Source organism: Tenebrio molitor, chromosome 9 (genome assembly GCF_963966145.1).
Source record: "Tenebrio molitor chromosome 9, icTenMoli1.1, whole genome shotgun sequence".
NCBI classification, from domain to species: Eukaryota; Metazoa; Arthropoda; class Insecta; order Coleoptera; family Tenebrionidae; genus Tenebrio; species Tenebrio molitor.
This window is the reverse complement of record NC_091054.1, coordinates 13484144-13502111: the sequence shown is the minus strand read 5'-3', so window position 1 is coordinate 13502111 and position 17968 is coordinate 13484144. Positions and strand designations below refer to the sequence as shown.

The following is a 17968-nucleotide window of genomic DNA, read 5'->3' as shown; positions in this document are numbered from 1 at the left end:
GAAATATTTTCGTAAGAAACATGGTTTAGTTGGAACGACGCCAGCGCTGTTAGTCAGTGAAAGGGGGCAGATTGACTAAACACATTTTTTAAATAATCAATCTATTAATAACAAGGTGAACACTTAAGAGAGTGAATTCTGCTTCAGCAAAGCGTCGAGTTTTGATCCATCTTCTGACACGGATTGACGGAGCTTTGGCACGGACTGAACAAGCTTCTTATTTTCTTCAAAAAGTTCAGACAGTTTTCGAATTTCTTCATCTCGACCAGACACGTTTTCACTTCTAGTCAAAAGAAGAAATTTACAGTCGAACAACTGGTGCAGCAGTTCTGCAAGATGAAGACCACCAAGTTGAAGCTTTCTTCCAATCTCGATCAAATCCTCACTCATTTGAATCTTCTTCAACAAGAACTCTTCACTAGTGTCGCTCATTTGGACCAAGGCGTGTTTAACTGAGTACACATAGAAGTGGTTAGGGTGCAAGAACATTAACAACTTGTGTAGCAAATCTTCCAAATCTTTGACTGTATATTCTTTGGACAAAATTTTTGCAACTTGCTTTCCCAGATGCTTTACAAATTTAACCACTTGGTCGTTGGGCAATTCGATTCTGCACATGTCGCAAATCCATACAGTGTTGTGATGCAAGGGGTCTGCAGGAAGCTGAGTCCCTCCGCAAGGCTTCTCTTTTGTTCCAAGACATTTCAAGGCGCTGAAAAAGGTACGAAATTCAGTGGGATCTTTGCAACGATAGCATCTACATGAAGTGTTTTTTGTCTTTAAATCGTCGAGTCTATTGTGAGTTCCCACTAGAAGATTGGTAAAAGAGCAAGTCAAGTTAGTGTCTTTGGAGATGTGTGTGGTGGCTTTCATCGTTAATTTGTGTTGCTCGATGATGTAGGTGGTGTTGGATGTACAACTGTGTTCAGTTAGACTAGCTGTAAGGTAGAACACCTCCACGTCGTCACAATCAAAAGGTTTTAGATTGCTGAGAACTTTGCGAAGAAAATCCTTCGAGTCTTGTTCAAAAAGTGTCGCACCACTTTCTTCCTCGTATTTCTTGAGAGGGATCAAGTAGTTTTGTTCTAAAAACTCGATTGAGTCGTCGGCGATTCTAAAAAAATCAAGAAATTACTAAAATCATGACACTTTTAGAAATTTACTCTAAAGTATTGTTGTTTGTGCTGTTCTTATTCGAATCATCTTCTTCCAGTTGTTTCAGTAATTTTTCCCACTCAATTTTGTTAGTTTTTTGAAGACAGATGATTCTCAAAGGTAGCAAAATATCAAATCTGCAACAGTAACAGTTTGAAGAATACTGAAAAATATTTCTTTGTGTGGAACCTGAAGATTTCCGAAGAAGTAGATTTTCCTAGTTTTAAAATTTTACATTCGAGCTGATGTTGTGTGTTGAGGTGCTCGCACTCGAGGGCACAAACTGGCCACAAACATTCAGGACATTTGAGACAGTTTTCTTCAAGAATGGGACTAAAATGTATTCAAAAATTTCTGCTCAGATTGAATTTAAATCAAAATACCGATTACATCCGACACAAGGTACTTTTCCTTCTTCATTAACAGGATACTTGGGGACTAGAACTAAGGGCGATTCACTGAAAATTATTTCTCCAGGCCACAGCTCTCTCAGTGCTTTTACAACAAATCCAGATCCAGACAAGTAGCACACCTAGAATATCATACAGAGTTATGGGACAAACTGTAGTTCTAGTTCTTCCAATTTGCCTCGTTGCTCTTATGCAACTTACTTCGCAGCTCTTGCAACCTTCCCAATGACTTTGAACTTCGCAGCCACTGCAGTAATTTAGTCTACATACTCCACACTTGCGCACAGTTGGTTGCCTACACGACTCGCACAAAATTTCAGGAATTTCAGACATTATTTTCAGTAGCACGACCTGAAAACCAATCAATGATCATCGCCACTCATGAGATCGAAGATGTGACACTGAGAGACAGTTTGCTTATTTGCTCATGAATGTTAAGAGAGAAGAGACTAGCAGAGATTTGTTGTTATTATTGCACTGAGTCGACGACACAGATTTATGAAAAATAAAACCAACGAATAATCATGCAACGCGTATTAGTGTGTGATTAGTGTGTGAAAAATGTCATACAGTCGTTTCGGGGAACAATCATTCAGCGACTCCCGAAAATAGACAGGTTGCGTAAGGGGCGTGAGTGTAACGTGGACGGTTTTCGAAACAGTTTGAATTTGTATTTTGAGAGACGCTGAATCTGGAGAGTTAATTACATTTTGACAAAATGATTTTGTTATTCATATTGGCAACTAGGGAATGTGATAAAAAAAAGAAATCTCTAAAATAGGTATTTTAAACATTTGAAATTCATAAAGTCCAATTTAACTTATATTAATTGTATCCCGAACGAGACGCTTCTAGAAGCTCTAATAGATCGAAACATGAATAGCTGCAAAAACATTTTAAAAACAGTCACAAAACCTTACTATGAATAAAATAGCCGGAAAAAAATGTGACAATGTCTATTAAGAGTGAAAACGCGATAGTTCTAACACCACCGATAACAAAACTTTTTGCACCTTTTTTCGTTGCACTCGATAATTGTTTATATGTAGTTTCACACAGCAAGTTGCGAAAATGTAATGTTGGTTGCATCGAGAATTTGGTCAGGCTCATTATTCCTCGTGAATATGTATGCCTATTTTAGAGATAAAAACTGAAAAAAAGAGTGTGTGCTTAAGACCACACGACAGAAGTGAAAACTTCTATGATGCTCGTTACTGATTTTAAGAAATATGTACTTATTCTGTAAAAAAATATATCATTATGGATGATAGTACTTGGAGGAATAAGGAGCAAGGCATAAATAATTAATGTTATTTAAATCCAATGCTGTTTTTAAATAAACATCAAAAATCTGTATTTTTCAATAGAAACTGCAAATACGTCCGCTTTTAGAGGTACACTCTGGCAAAATTTGTGAGGTTAGGTTTGGGTGTTTAAGTTTTATTTTCTTGACGATGAAATTGAACACAACACAAGTTTTCATAGCAATACCCTGTATTATGATAATTTGTCCATTTTCCTCTTCACATTTTACTACACAAATTTTTCCAATAGATGAATTGTTGAAGCCACATAATTGAGAATTACGTATTAAATCCTACATTCATCTGTAAACTTACAATATTTGTCCTGTCTTTATCGTTTATATTATATAAAACTATACAGGGTATTTCACGAGTGATAATGCGCCTGACAGAATAATAAATTCAACCCACAATACATTTTCAAAAAAAGCCGGACATTTTAATGACAGTAGCCAGCTTTTTTCGGAAATATAGTATGAGTTGCATTTTAAATTACGTCAGGCTTATTATCACTCATGAAATATCCTGCATATATATACAGTTACTCCTGCAGCTCTGCACTGAGGTCAGTCAGGTCACAACACAACGTACAATGAAAATTTAAAATTGACAAGTGACGCACAGTTAATTGTTTTTCGCTCGCTCCGGTAAAAAACTCGACTCTTGATTTTAGCTTTCCGTGTCGTGTTGCGAACGATTTTCCGATTTTAATTTGTGCTGCCAACGATTTTACCGTGTCGCATGAAACTAATTCACTGCCCGGGAATAAAATGTATGTGGCGCGCCTAAAGAAGTTTTCACTTCAAAAATCTTTCCATAAATGTATGTCACAATTTTGCAACGTGTTCTGTTTGTCTGGCACAATTAATTCTAATTATCTGTAGGCACTGATTTACTTTATAGAACAAACTATGAAGATAAGGGAAATCAGTAACAAACAAACCTTTCAAACGAACGTGAAAAATCAAGTGAAGTTACAGGTTTTTCTGACTCGCTCTGATTTTGCAACAGTCTCAACCGATATTTAGACAATGGCGTATAACTTGTTGCCTACACAACAACATATTTTAAGCATTTTAAGTAAATCTTGACGCACACGTGAGAATTTATGAACTCGTCGACAAATTCAAGATTCTGGCGTAAATCCACGTCATCAAATCTCATATTTTTCCATCAAGTTATTAGTGTATCCAGCAACTAAACACCCAGGTTAATTCATGCTTTTAGAGGTGGTAAAACCTCGACAGAACAGTAAAATATCTGAATTTTCGACCATATTAACATCACTGAAGGGTTCTGAAAATAGCCCTGTTACGAAACAAACGAGCGCGTGGCAAGATTCATTACGCGCTTTAGATTCTTCAGTTAGCACCGAAATGTCGAACAAGTGTGCCGTTTGTAAAAAAAGCGCCACCCAGACATGTTCCGCTTGCGGCCAAGTCTTCTACTGCGCCCGAGAGCACCAGAAGCAGGACTGGAAGCAGCACAAAAAATTTTGTGTCCCGTTCAAAATTACCACCGACGAGGTGCTGGGTCGGTGCGTGGTGGCAACGCGGAACCTCCGCCCCGGAGAAGTGATCATGAAGCAAGCGCCCTTGATTCTAGGCCCCAAAGTCGTGAGCGCCCCTCTTTGTCTTTCTTGTCATAAGAAACTAAACCTTGAAGAGAAGGCTCGATACGAGTGTGACAAGTGTAAGTGGCCTTTGTGCGGCCAAGAGTGTGAAGCCTCGCCTTTGCACCAGGCTGAGTGTCAGGTTTTCGCCCAGGCTGAGTTCGTGCCAACTGTCAAAAGCGACAACTCTAGACAGCCTGTCTACTCGTCCATTGCACCGCTCCGGGCGCTCTTGTTGAAGAGAGACCACCCGGAAAAGTTCAAGATTCTGCGGCAGTGTCAGTCGCATCTTAGCGAACACTTGGCGACTCCGGTCTACCAAATCCTGCGGAACAATCTGGTGTCTTTCTTCATCGATGTCCTCAAGATGGACACCGACGAGACCGAGATCCTCACCATTTGCTCTATCTTCGATACTAACTGCTTCGACGTACGCAACCCCAAGGGAACTGTCAACGTGCGGGGTCTCTACCCCACGATTTCGCTCTTGTCGCACGACTGCAAGCAAAACACCAGACACTCGTTCCACGGTGACGATTTCCACCTGCTTTTGACAGCAACGGTTCCCATCAAGAAGGGCGAGTTGATTACCACCACGTACACGCAAACTCTCTGGGGGACTCTTACCAGGAGGGCCCACTTGAAGATGTCCAAGCACTTCGATTGTACGTGCGATCGGTGCAAGGACCCTACAGAGTTGGGGAGTTACGTCGGAGCTGTTAACTGCACTGAATGTGGTGATGGGAGCAAGATTGTGAGTTGCAATCCTCTGGACAAGGCGGCGGATTGGAAATGCCAGAAGTGTGGGTTTGTGATCGAGGGCAAGGAGATGGTGTGGGGGACTGATTTTCTGAAAGATGAGATTTCGAAGCTAGACAAGAGAGATCCGAAGGGTTTTGAAGAGTTTCTGGTGAAGTACAAAGAAACGCTCCATCAGAAGAATAGTTTCTGTTTGCAAGTGAAATATGCGCTGATTCAGATGTATGGGAGTCTGGAAGGGTATCGGCTTGCAGGTAAGAATTATTTGAGAGTACCTAATTGAAAAAGGAATTTGAAAATAAACTAGGCCAAAATGAATAGGGAATTCCACAATTTTTCTTGGAAAGCAAAATAATTGCCCTAATCCTCCCACGTATTCTTAAACACTAGATAAATTTAAAATGTTACAGGTACTTGAAACATTACATTTAATGTGTATATATTTATATTTCTAACACATTTCATTACAAATTTTAAACTGCATTTATAAAAAAATTCAAAAATGCAAAAATTCCCTATTCATTTTTGCCTAGTTTAGTATATTATATCATTAAGAGTGGAAGTGAGTCCTTTTGTGCTAAGCCAAGAGTTTGAAGACCCAGACGAAGTCGAGATCGGCAACTGGATGAAGCAGAAAAAGACCTTCCTCTCTGAATGATATACTTATACTATTTTATTTTCAAGCAGATCACAAAAAAAAACCGGACAATTACAGTAAAATGACATTTTCCAAACTTACAATGTTCTAATTTTCAACCGTTTCTATAGAGATAGATAAAGGCGCAATTTTTGACCGCTTGAAGATAAAAGTCTTGTATTGAACTCATACATAAAGTTTTTTTCACGAATGGAAAGTTTGACCGCAAGACTCGTACCTACTCATGGGATTGCCGCAAGCGTCTACGCTCTTGATGTCAAACTTTCCGTTCGTAAAAAAAATAATCCTTTATGCACTTGTTACATAATAGCTATTTATGCAACGAGTTGCAAAATGAGCGTCTTTTTTGCACTAGACATGACAATTGGACCACGAGTGTCAACGAGTGATCCAACATGTCGTGTGCAAAAAAATAGCCATTTTGCTACGAGTTTCATACAAGATTTTTTCTAATTTAGTTACGAAAAGCACACATTCTAATTAAAATCCTGTTTAAATCTGCTATTTCAATAATTTTCCGGGATAATAATACTAATGTCACTTTTTAACACTAGTGATAATATAATGTCCCTTTTTTGACTAGTTATTAAATGAAGCACGTTTGACAACTAAAATGACATATCACAATGTTTACTTTTCGTAACTGAATTAGAAAAAGTATTTTTCTATTGTTAACCTTCTGTAAGTCCTATCGTGTAGGCAAGCATGTGTCTTCTTAAGGAGCGTTTCCCAAACCATGCTTCCCGCTTCGGTATTGGTCTCCAGGGACAAACGGGTCAAAAAATATTTAATTAATCACCCAATGAAACATAAAAAAATCTCCTTTTTCATTGTAGACCTCTTTTGAATTGAAAGATGATGTTTTCCTATTTCTAGATCAACACCCTTCATGGAGCAGAGATGTCATATTTGAATTTAAAGATAGATGAACTACGGCGTGGCCTACTTACGCGACATATTTTGTTTAAACGAATTAAATTCAAATTAGCAAGACACAAACAACTATTTTTAAATAAACTTAAAAGTATACATACTTCGACCGGTCATTACTTGTTGCGAAGAGATTCGTGGGATCAGGACCGTCTTTACTGTCCTTAATTCTTGTTTCGAGGCCTATGGGAATGATAAATACAGTTTGTTGCAAATATCGTTGCAAAATATCTATCTATTGATAATGCTAATTTTCATATGTTTATTTTTGTTATCTATAAATACGCCTGCAACTGTATCTGAATCAGAGTAATTTTTTTATTTATGCAAAGATGTTTGTTATGATAACCTATTTTTTGTTAGTGATTTTAATGCTCCAGTCCTTAACACAGATAATAATATCTGATGAGAGGAAATTAATCTTGTTAATTTAATTCAGTGCCACACGGCCCTTAATTGCTCTCAACATATTTCAAATCTAGTTTTGTCTAACGTGGACGAAATTACATACTTCTAATTGACATTCAAAATGTCTTTGCATTATCTTAATTTTTTAGCAACATTTACTTTTATTTGAAAAAACTGTGAATAAGTCAGCTCACTGAAGAATCTAGAAGTCATGCGAAATTGTATATTTAGCGACGCGCTTGTGAACGTTTTTCACGTCTACCTTACAATAGTCACAATACGAGTGTTGCTGACTCATTTCTAGGAAAATTTTTACTCTGCAAAAGAGGTTCTGTACAATTTTAATCCGTCTCAGTTTTGGATATGCAGACGCGTAAGGTTGAAGATTTTAACAAACTTTATAAATTGTTTAAACAATTCCTTTCGTATTTCTTGCGGTACAAAAATATATAATAAGACTGGACAATTCTAGATCCTTCATTTAATCTATATTTTGAAAGTGTTGAGGAATAGTATATTATGATACAAGTTTATAAGGAAGCCTTTAAAGCACGTGCGACGAGTTTATTAAGAACACGACGCGTAGCGGAGTGCTTTTAACGTCGCAAGTGCTTTTATATTATACCTGCACTACAATCTGAAAATCATAACAAAAAAAGTAAATTGAAATACCTTTTCCGAAGTAATCTGTGTCATTAATCGTTGATATAGAAATGGTCAATTGTTGTTGTTTCGTTGCTATTATAAATTATGTATAAATGTCTATTTACCATTGTTCAAAATATAGGTGAATTTGTTGTTACCTAAGCGACCTTAAAGCTTTGGTGTTTTAAGGGCCCTTTTTCGCACGCATTTTAGTGTGAAAAACAGGGATTATGATTCAGGTATAATAAAAAAGTTTTAAAAATGTTTACTACTTCGACTCAGTTGTTTTAAATAAATCAATAAATACATCAAAATTATGTATTTAAACATCCTTCATGTGAATGTATTTTACAGTTAAATTAATAACAAAATATCATTTAACTAAATACAAAACACGTTTAATATTCTGTAGACAAGTAAATAAATGATCACATTGTTTTTCTTAAGTTTTATTTAGGTTAAGACCGATTGTAAATATTGATAAAGTTATGTCGCAAAATTTGTAAGTACGAGTGAATTATCGGTTAAAAATGTTATGTATGATGAATTGTGGCCGTTCATAGAACCACATTGTTTTAATAGATTACAGCTCAGATTTTACGAGATCAAATTGATAAAATTTTAAAAAGTAATTCCAATAAAATTTCATAATATCCGCAGGGTGTAGATATTTAAAAAGTTTATGACCAAGAGCGACTGTGAAAAAGAAAAAAATCTGATCATGTATGACTTAACTTAGATAATCCAGCCGCAAATGTCATTATTACAAAATTAAATATTATCAAAAATAATATTGGTTTATGAACGGTTCCTATATGAATGAGTCTCCATTATTAACATTTGGCCGAGCCACTGTAGCGTAGATACGGTCCAATAGCACCGTAATTCAAAGTTATATAGGTTATTAGTCAGTTGTACATATAATATACTTGTACATAATATACAGGTGTCCCAAAAAAAAGAGACGAGCCCATAGCTCCCTTATTTATCGGAGAATTATCTGTACACCAAATTAAGTTAACTGGAAAAACAAATGAAAAATAATAACATGTGGGATTGCGCGGATTTGCCGCCAATGTTTAACGCAAAATGGAGCATAGATGATAGTAGCGTTTTTTTTTAACATTTTTTTTTTTGTATTTTGGTATGTACTATCGCGGCCATTCAAAAGTGAACGTTTTTTTTTAATAGTTTGATTTTTACTTTAAATCATAGGCGTCCTAATATGTCAAAGTTTGACACTAGCGTTATTGAAACTATTTTTTTTAAATGCCACATCTCACTCCGATTCAGACAGCTAGGGCTATTGCAAAGCTAGAAGAAAATTGGTCGCTGGCTGCTGTGGCGAGAGAATTAGATAGATTGCAGTAAGACTCGCATCTTCAATATAAAGAGGCTTTGGCAAGAAAACAGGCTTGAGACGCCAATACGAATACGTGTTGGAAAGGTTTCTTTACTAAAGTTTACTTTCACTTTAATAATGTATGAATTGCTTCTGAGCCTCATTTTAAAAAAAATATTTATTACAATTTTTTATTATTAAAATAGTAACGACTGCTGCACGAACGCCAATGAATACAGCCTGATTTAATCTAACGAAAAATACGAAAATTTTGGCAAGCTATCGTTCACTTTTGGATGGCCGCGATTGTACTGTCGCGAGCAAAAAAAAACTGGTCGTCAAAATCATGCTTTGACGCAATGGAAAATGCTCCATTGTAAAACGGTCGTAAATATCATAACCTACTCGTATCATTATGATGTATGGCATTAATTCTCATTTTTTTTGTAATTTTTTTGACACTTTGTTGACATGGCCATAATCAGGCAAGGACATTTTTTTTAATTTGTGACAATCTAACCAAATTTTGAAATGACATTGACGACCAGAATTTTTTGCTCACGACAGTAAGTGTATACTGTTGATATACACTGTTGTTTTCAGAATGAAAATTTCAGAATCAGAATTTCTAAAAAAATGTACTATCGCGGTCAAAAATAACTGGGACAGTATGTTAATGTAGACACTTCCAAACTGAATGAGTTTTGCAAGTGTCTACAGTAACACACAATGGGGCGTATTCTGTAATTTTTAAAAAGGCGTTAAAATTTTAGCGTTGTTTAAAATTTAAAATTTCAAGCCCTGATTGGTCATTGCTATGACAATTTAATTTAACGCCCTTTAAAATTTAGCGGAGCAATTACAGAATACGCCCCTGTATGAATTATTTTTGACCGCGATGGTATGTGTTCGCATTTGAAAAAAAATATTTTGACAGTTTAGCCTTGAAGCCCTTAGGGCTATAGGGGAATTAATTAGGCCCTTTTGTAGCCTATTCATAACCATTTAATTTGGTGTATAAATAATTAAAATCCTCCGATAAATAAGGGAGTTATGGACTTGTCTTCTTTTTTAGGGACATCAGTTTCTTTTAGAAAAACTTATTTCTTATGGGATCAGAGAAGTAGCACCAATAATAAGCGAGAATAAAATAATTAGATTCCAAACCTAAACGTATTACGAAAGGGGTTTCGCAAGGATCAATACGTGACCCGCTTTTATTTACACTATGCGATAACGATCTTGAAATTTTGTAAAATTTTACTCGTATATCAGTTTCCTGACGATACGACGAGTGTCGTAATCGTTACATGAACTCATATTTTGAGTATTATCTCAGTTCACTCAATGGGTAAATATTCGTCACTCAAAAACGAATTGTAAAAACTATGCGGCACAAAGGTTTTAAAAAGCTTAGTAAACTGTTATATAAAAAAAAGTGTCTTTGAACATAGGTCTCTCAAAATAAAAGGAGCAGTTCGTCGTGATGGATTCTTTACACCAATCTGAGGCAAAAATGTTAATATAATTGTATCGAATATTATTGTCACCAATTAATTTCAATCAGGACTCTGTTAAAGTGGCGCACAACATATCTATTTTGTGTTGTGGTTGTAGTTTATTAATTTATAGATAGTAGTATAGTAGTAGTAATCGTAGTGAATTTATTAATAACATCTGTTAATTGGTTGTCAGTAGCTTCTCCATTTCAATAATCGTAACCTCATAGAATTTGGCTGTTTCGAAAACCTAGCAAATTATTTAAACTTGCTAGTTGTTGGATTTTTTAAATTCACTATTATTATCATTACATTTCATTAGTAATCATATCTAATCATAAAAGAGAATCTGCTACCAGTTCCCTAATAATATTTCAGATAACAGTTTATAGGGAACATCACGTGCATCAGAATTGGTGTCTCTATTGATTTTTATAAAATGCATTCACATATTTTTTGGCATAATGAGAAGCGATGAAAATTTTGCATTTAATTTGGCAGTAAAACTGCCTGTTGAATTAGGTTATGTTTTTTTAAGTTTGAGGTTGTTATGTTTCTTCTTTTGGGTTCTTTTTCTTTTCCGATTCAATGGAGTAGATATTGTCTTTCACTTTATTTGACACTAATACATTTGACTTAACTATTGCTAACTATTTCGCTATTTCTTCTTCTTATCTTCTTGTCTGATTTTAAAATGGATAAAGTGCGTATTTATACAAAAAAAGTAATTTTTAGAATGTGGTGAACGGCGATACATAATGGTGTTTTAAAATGCAATTAATGATGATCCTGACCTTACGCTAATTTACCTAAATTACAATTTTTCCATAACAAGGTTACAAATAGCGTCCATGTCTAGTATATTGAGCAGTGTTGTCAGTTTCATTATTTTGCAATAGAAGAATCCTCAGATATCGCGGGAAATTCAGCAACATGTTATGTTCATTTTGATAGGTCCGCATGTTAGGCACTTTAGTGACGGAAAACAGTGTGTCCAACGTTAAAAAAATAAATCATGTGAACGGTGTTTAATTGCAAAGACATATTTTCATAAAATATAAAGTTGCTGCAATACGTAAGATCTTTTGTTGGGGTGGCCGAGTATCTAGCTCATCTTACAGATATCTGACTAAAATGTGTAGCAAAGCCTTCCGCGTTTCAAGAAGCTGCTTCTGGCGTTTTCCAACATTTCTGCCGTCACCATTGCCTGAATGCGAGGCGATTTAGTCGAGGCGAAGCAACACGAGCACTCGCAAAACATTTTCTGGACGTGTAATCCACAAAATTTTTCATGCCGACAAATTTAAATCATTTTTAAAAAGTAAAAAATTTGTTTCACAAGCGGAATCGAACCCGCGACCCTCGCATTCCTGAGCCGAAACGGAGTCCGTTGGCTATATTCAATGCTGCCTGTCCATTCTCTAGCGAATTTTTAGTCAAGGTCACTTTTGTAAGTACTAGGCCCGGAATTTAACGTTCCCGGCGGATTTTGAATCATGCAAAACCGTCGATAACGGCCGGCGGCATGAAAACATATTTGCGAAAGTTGCTAGAAGTACGTCATTCAGTAGATCAGGTAAGTTTTTCGTCAAAACTCTCGATGAGTGTCACTATCTAATCGTGGGGGAAATACAAAGGATCCAATCTAGAAAATGATCTGATATGTGAGGAAATAAAAATGTCCTTTCTAGAAAATTACCGAGAATATCAACAGAAAGATTTATTCCAAAACGATGTTGCAAACTGCAAATAAGAACTCGTGCGGATTTTATACAGCCGGCATTGAAAATTGTAACAGTTGAAAAAAAAAGAACTCGTCCGTAAATAAAATCTTTGTAAGTCTGGATTTTCTTCATGCGTGCGCCGCTACGCCCACTTGTTGTTACAAACATTTATAATGACCCCGTAGTTCCCCCTTTTAGTTTTGACATTTTAAAAATTGCAAAATGTCAATTGATAATCGAGTGACTGTTATTATTTTGTAATAACTTTCTATAGTCATTAGTTCATTAGTCGACAAAATTTTTAAGTATTTACTTATTATATACTGTTTTTTGATGACTAATTTTCATATTGAGGAAAGTTCTTAACTGATAAAAGATAAGGATACAGTAAATTGAAATTTTAAAATGAATTTTTTTTTTTGTCGGAAACTAAACATCAGTGGAATATTTTGTTATTGAGACATCAGCCAAAGTTTTTCCTAAGATCCTTGTCCTTTAATCATTCTCTGGATCCTTGATGACTCTTTGAGGCATCAGGCAGTTTCGAAGTCATGTTTTCTAGTCTAATTTGAAACAAGTGGGAAGTGAATATTTCTTCTGTAAAAACAAAAGCATTTATCCCGCAATTCACTATTTTTACAGTGTTATTTATGATCATTTTGAATTGACTGCGCAAAGAAAATATTAATTTTCGTATCACTAACCAGTATGACCCATCGCAACATAGACATATTTATCTTGTTAGTTCTAAGTTAGCCGCTTACCGTTTTTTAACTTTCGTTAGATCCCAATGGTTTTTTTAAATTTTTAACTTGTCATTAAAACTGCAGAAAGATTTTGAAACAGCAGCAAAGCAAGATAATATAGAGAAGCTTTTATGGAGATGGTTTAATTTCGTGTCTATAAATTTTTTCAGGTTTAAAAAATATTTAAGCAAATAAAAAATGTATTTAAGGAAGATGATCAGTGATCACTTACTGAAGTGGAACTCTACATGACATCTTTTCGAGTCATAACAAACGCCTATTGCCCACTGGGAGAGTGCAGGTCTCTCTTGAAGAAAAAAAAGGAGGGCAAATTCTTTAAGTATTATGTATGCGAGATGGCTTAAGAAAAATATGATATATGTATTAATTATATTACAGGTAAAAGCATGACCATATTAAGAAGAAAATTGCAAACGGAATTTGTATGATATTAGATGAATTAGTATTTGTAGAGTTGGAGTTTTCGGTGGTGCTACTGTCGGTTGTAGTAGTGGCGGTGGTTTTGGTGCCGGTGGTGCCGGTGGTGCCGGTGCCTGTAGTGCCAGTGTTGCTGGTGCCGGTGGTGCCGGTGTTGGTAGTGCCGGTGTTGCCAGTACCTGTGGTGCCGGTGTTGCCGGTGCCTGTGGTGCCGGTATTGGTATTACCGGTGTTGCCGGTGGTAGTGCCGCTAGCGCCGGTGCTGTCGGTTCCTGTGATGCCGTTGTTGCCGGTGCGGGTGGTGGCGGTGTCTCCGAGCACCAAGAAATCTAAATGTTAATGGTTCGTAATTTAAGTGACTTTTACAAATTAACTTACATGTATGGAACATGGTCAGTATCAAGACAACTAAGAGCACTTTCATTTTGGTATTTTGTTTTATAAACAATTAGCAAACTATAGACAGCCAACGATGGTCTAAGAATACTAAACAATAGTGGATCAGAAACGGTCCTTAAATACTGAATCAGCAAAAACCCCGTCTCATTTATGTGATTGCAGAATATTTATCATAATTACAATTTCAAAATACACTCGATGTTGAATACGCTTTTTTTTTTGGTCTGCATAAATCTTATCTGTGCATTACCAAAATGTAATCTTTCAACACGTAGCGACAACTATTTCTAAATTCATTTTGTGTCGTGTTTGATCAGTACCTTTATTACGTATGTACATGTATGTATGTATGTCAATTTCGAAAGTAAAATTCTCTTGTATCACGCTGGAGAAGATTCAGTCTTTTAACCTGGAACCTAGAAGTTCTTCTGCTTCTTCTTGACTGCCGCTAGTGTGAGTCATTATCGCTTGTTTTAATTTTCCTGGAGATTCTGACATAGGTAGGTCTTCACTATGAAAGACTAGTCTCTTTGCAGAAAGTACATTACGATGTTTCAAGATATAATTGAATTTAGATGTGATTCCTGTTGCGTTTATCAAAAAGAAACAACAGATGTTGAGTTATCTTTTGGTTGTCTCTGAATTATTTGAACTGAAATGAGCTATAACGAGAACCATTTGACCATCTCGCAAGAAGTTTAACACATATTATACAGCTGATATGAAGAACTCAACTCTTGTCTCGGTCGCCTACCTTCCAATCAAAATGAAGCTGATAACACTATTTAATGAATGGTGTAGAGTTACGTCTTTGAGCTTTAAAAGTTATTTCGTCAGAATGTGTCAGAGTGGTTTAAACACTTCTCCAGCATGTCCACATACATGATTCGTTTATTATTGCTGTAATAACTAACCTGTGTAATACCTTTTCACATTTCCTTGCCAAAAAGTAGATCTTTCGATAGCAGATTTAGGACAATTTTTATGAAATTTTGAAAATAACGTTCTCCTCCTCTTGCATTCCGATGTGGCACATTTTGCCAACAAGATGGAACTATGCCCCACAATTCCCGTATAGACATTAATGACATACAAGAACAATTCGGCAACAATTGGATTGGTACGCCGGAACCAATCCCGTGGCCAGCTCGTTCTCCAGATCTGTCTTCTTTGGATTTCTCCCTTGAGGATATATCCAAGATAACAACATCTTAATCGCGGAGACAGTATCGAAATCTGGAGACAACGAATTATTAACACTTGTCGTGACTCAAGTGTGACTGTGACAAAAAAAATATGTGAAAACGTATTGACTTAACTTAAGTAATTCCGCCTCAATATTTTTAGTAGACGTGATCAAAATTAAATTATTATCTGTAACAAACCAATTCGCGTAAAATTTGTAATATTCTAATTTAATGATGAATTAAATAAATAACTGTTGAAAATGGCAAGCAAGCATGACTTTCGTTGCACATTGCAACACCCATCTTCTTGTTCCATGATTATCTGGTAATGGAGAAAATTTATAAAATAAATAAGAGCAACATTTTATGGGTAAGCAGTTGATGTAAGCAGTTTTTCCCTGAAATGACAAAGAAACGTCAACGATGTGCTGTTGTTAACTTAGAAAACAACAAAGTTTACAGACGTTTACTGTAGTTGTAAACAACAATATTCCCAGAATATGTGTTAAAATGGATTTTATCATTGAAGATGAAGCATTAATGATTAATAGTTAATTAATTAATAATAATAGATTTTTCGGGAGATAGGCAACCAATAAAACAAGTATACTCGTACATATCCGTTCGATCAAGCTCAGACAAATTTTTCGATAGATGAGGTACAGTTAACTTCAAAATTATAGAGTACACCTAATTTTCTACAGTGTGAAATGCACTTATATTTTTTTTGTCAATGATCAATGTCAATTTTGACAAACAAAATGCCTGATCTAACCGAAAACGCGAAAGTGCTCATTCTTTCCAAATTAGAAGAAGGGTGGTCGATCCGAATTCCGAAGGGTAGCCCACTATTATAACATCGCGAAGAGCACCGTGCAGAGGATAAAACAGACACTGTTATGGTGTTCTAAAATATCAGCGACATTTTATGTTGTCAAACTTACCTAACCTATATAAAAAATATGAGACTCAAATTTCAGAAAGGCATCTTTACATGTGGAAAAAACTGTAATAAATCGACTTCTTGATTTTTGAGGTGTACTCGATAATTTTGAAATTAACTGTAGCATTCTTGATTTGTTTTTTTTATCACTCGGTATATTATATGGAAGCAATTACTACAATTTGTTTATGTAATAGTTTGCTATTTTCAGACTTATCTGACGAGCTGTTAGAAAGAAAAATTCAGTTGTGTCAGGAGTTGCTCGAAGTCGCCGACATTCTCGAACCAGGGCATTCAAGATTTCGAGGTTCACTTTTGTACGATCTTCACGAAGCGATGATGGTGCAAGTGAGACGTGGTGGAGGCGAGGTGATTTTTTCAAAACAAAAAAAAAATGTCCAGGATTAACTTAACTAGGTTTTAGGGGGTTGAAGACAAAGCGAAAAGTTGCTTAAAGGAAGCGGCCGTCATTCTAGATACAGAACCGGATTTTAAAGAAATTGTTCGAAAGAAGTTGGAAAGTTTGTAATATAATTTTTCAGTTTTGATGATGGTCAATAAATTATTACAAATTATTACAAATGAATTAACCGAATAGGTGTCTATTTAGCATTTAAAGCAAAAGAGTAGAATTTTTGACGTAATTCATCAAGATAAAATAATAGCATGAGAAAATTATTTCTTTTTGTTTTGGCGTACAATTGGAAGAATGATTAAATAAAGAGAATGAATACATTACGTAAATTTTATTTAACAAGAATAGAAAAAAAAGGATTAAACTGGAAGTTGATAAATAAATCAACACCATCACAGCTTGTACATGAATGATACGAGTTTATAAGGAAGTCTTTAAAGGAGCACGACGCGTAGCGGAGTATTTTTAACGTCGCAAGTGCTTTAAAGGCCCTTATAAACGTGTATCATCCGCTATTTTGTATTATACCTGCACTACAATCTGAAAATTATAACAAAAAAAGTAAATTGAAATACCTTTTCCGAAGTAATCTGTCATTAATCGTTGATATAGAAATGATCAATTGTTGTTGTTGCGTTGCTATTATAAATGTTCTATAAATGGCTTTAAGTACCTTAGGCTTTAATAGTACTGGGTGATTTTAAATCAATGTGACTTTTTTTCATAGGTTGGTAATATTATTGTTGGTTATTCTGCTTTTTAATGTGATAGTTGACATAAACATAGGCATCCTCGCCTATTTGATACAATTTATTAATACATAAAATGTCAAAATGACGTACGTACGTACGCCAATGTGTTGATTAACGTATCAAGTTTGCCAAAGTAATTTATGAAAAATGTTCCCAACTTAAGAAAAAAAGTCACAATCATTTAAAATCACCCGGTATGTACCGAGTGACTATCAATGATTGAAAATTATTTTGTTATGTTGGTAACACATTTGAAATCTTTAGTTGGCAACATCGTTGGCATGAGCATGACACAAGCAACCTAAATAGAAATGATGATGCACGAGAAGATTTGCACTACCAACTGCATCAATGTTGCCAATCCACTATTTTGCTTCAATCATTTATAGTCACCCGGTATATTAAAAAACAAGTTTCATAAGACCAGTCTTGAAGCACGAATTTCAGTTTAAAAAACGAGTGACGTAGCCACCAGTTATTTTAAAGAATTAGTGCTTCAAGGAGTTCAAGTTCTTATGACACGAGTTTTTTTACACTATTTTTTGGAATTTGTCCTTTTAATGCCGTTTTTAAACAAAATTTGTTACTTTAGTCGATTTAGGGATTTTTGTGGCTGTTGGTATAATGTCTTAATTTTAAAAG

At 35.4% G+C, this 17968-nt stretch overlaps 3 protein-coding genes across 8 annotated transcripts; 1 reads left to right on the top strand and 2 right to left on the bottom strand.

Moving 5' to 3' along the window:
- Positions 1-122: 122 nt before the first annotated feature.
- LOC138139448 (SET domain-containing protein SmydA-8-like) lies at positions 123-6950 on the bottom strand. Of its 6 annotated transcripts, none has more exons than XM_069059734.1 (6): positions 6933-6950; positions 1767-1916; positions 1539-1687; positions 1345-1488; positions 1164-1292; positions 123-1114 (listed from the first exon to the last, which is right to left on the bottom strand). In XM_069059734.1, exons 2-6 carry the CDS (start codon positions 1896-1898, stop codon positions 124-126), a joined length of 1545 nt encoding a protein of 514 aa, XP_068915835.1. In that variant the 5' UTR covers positions 1899-1916; positions 6933-6950; the 3' UTR covers position 123. The 6 variants fall into 6 exon arrangements, with proteins under 6 accessions (XP_068915835.1, XP_068915829.1, XP_068915831.1 ...); XM_069059728.1 differs by lacking the exon at positions 6933-6950 and adding an exon at positions 3366-3695; XM_069059730.1 differs by lacking the exon at positions 6933-6950 and adding an exon at positions 3409-3687.
- Positions 3800-16929, top strand: SmydA-2 (SET and MYND domain containing, arthropod-specific, member 2). The gene is made up of 3 exons (XM_069059727.1): positions 3800-5494; positions 16371-16528; positions 16584-16929. Exons 1-3 carry the CDS (start codon positions 4087-4089, stop codon positions 16686-16688), a joined length of 1671 nt encoding a protein of 556 aa, XP_068915828.1. The 5' UTR covers positions 3800-4086; the 3' UTR covers positions 16689-16929.
- On the bottom strand, positions 13554-14169 carry LOC138139467 (period circadian protein). The gene is made up of 2 exons (XM_069059755.1): positions 14009-14169; positions 13554-13959 (listed from the first exon to the last, which is right to left on the bottom strand). Exons 1-2 carry the CDS (start codon positions 14052-14054, stop codon positions 13586-13588), a joined length of 420 nt encoding a protein of 139 aa, XP_068915856.1. The 5' UTR covers positions 14055-14169; the 3' UTR covers positions 13554-13585.
- Positions 16930-17968: the final 1039 nt, after the last annotated feature.

What these genes read in the sequence shown, in the direction of transcription:
- LOC138139467 (XM_069059755.1), bottom strand. Translation starts at nt 14,054, where the DNA reads ATGAAAGTGCTCTTAGTTGTCTTGATACTGACCATGTTCCATACAT. An exon ending in ACTGACCATGTTCCATACAT is followed by an intron (nt 13,960 to 14,008) that starts GTAAGTTAATTT and finishes ATTAACATTTAG; the next exon opens with ATTTCTTGGTGCTCGGAGAC.
- LOC138139448 (XM_069059728.1), bottom strand. Translation starts at nt 3,386, where the DNA reads ATGAGTGATAATAAGCCTGAC. An exon ending in TGAGTGATAATAAGCCTGAC is followed by an intron (nt 1,917 to 3,365) that starts GTAATTTAAAAT and finishes ATTGGTTTTCAG; the next exon opens with GTCGTGCTACTGAAAATAAT. An exon ending in CCTTGTGTCGGATGTAATCG is followed by an intron (nt 1,489 to 1,538) that starts GTATTTTGATTT and finishes AATACATTTTAG; the next exon opens with TCCCATTCTTGAAGAAAACT.
- SmydA-2 (XM_069059727.1), top strand. Translation starts at nt 4,087, where the DNA reads ATGCTTTTAGAGGTGGTAAAACCTCGACAGAACAGTAAAATATCTGAA. An exon ending in GGAAGGGTATCGGCTTGCAG is followed by an intron (nt 5,495 to 16,370) that starts GTAAGAATTATT and finishes TGCTATTTTCAG; the next exon opens with ACTTATCTGACGAGCTGTTA. An exon ending in TGAGACGTGGTGGAGGCGAG is followed by an intron (nt 16,529 to 16,583) that starts GTGATTTTTTCA and finishes ACTAGGTTTTAG; the next exon opens with GGGGTTGAAGACAAAGCGAA.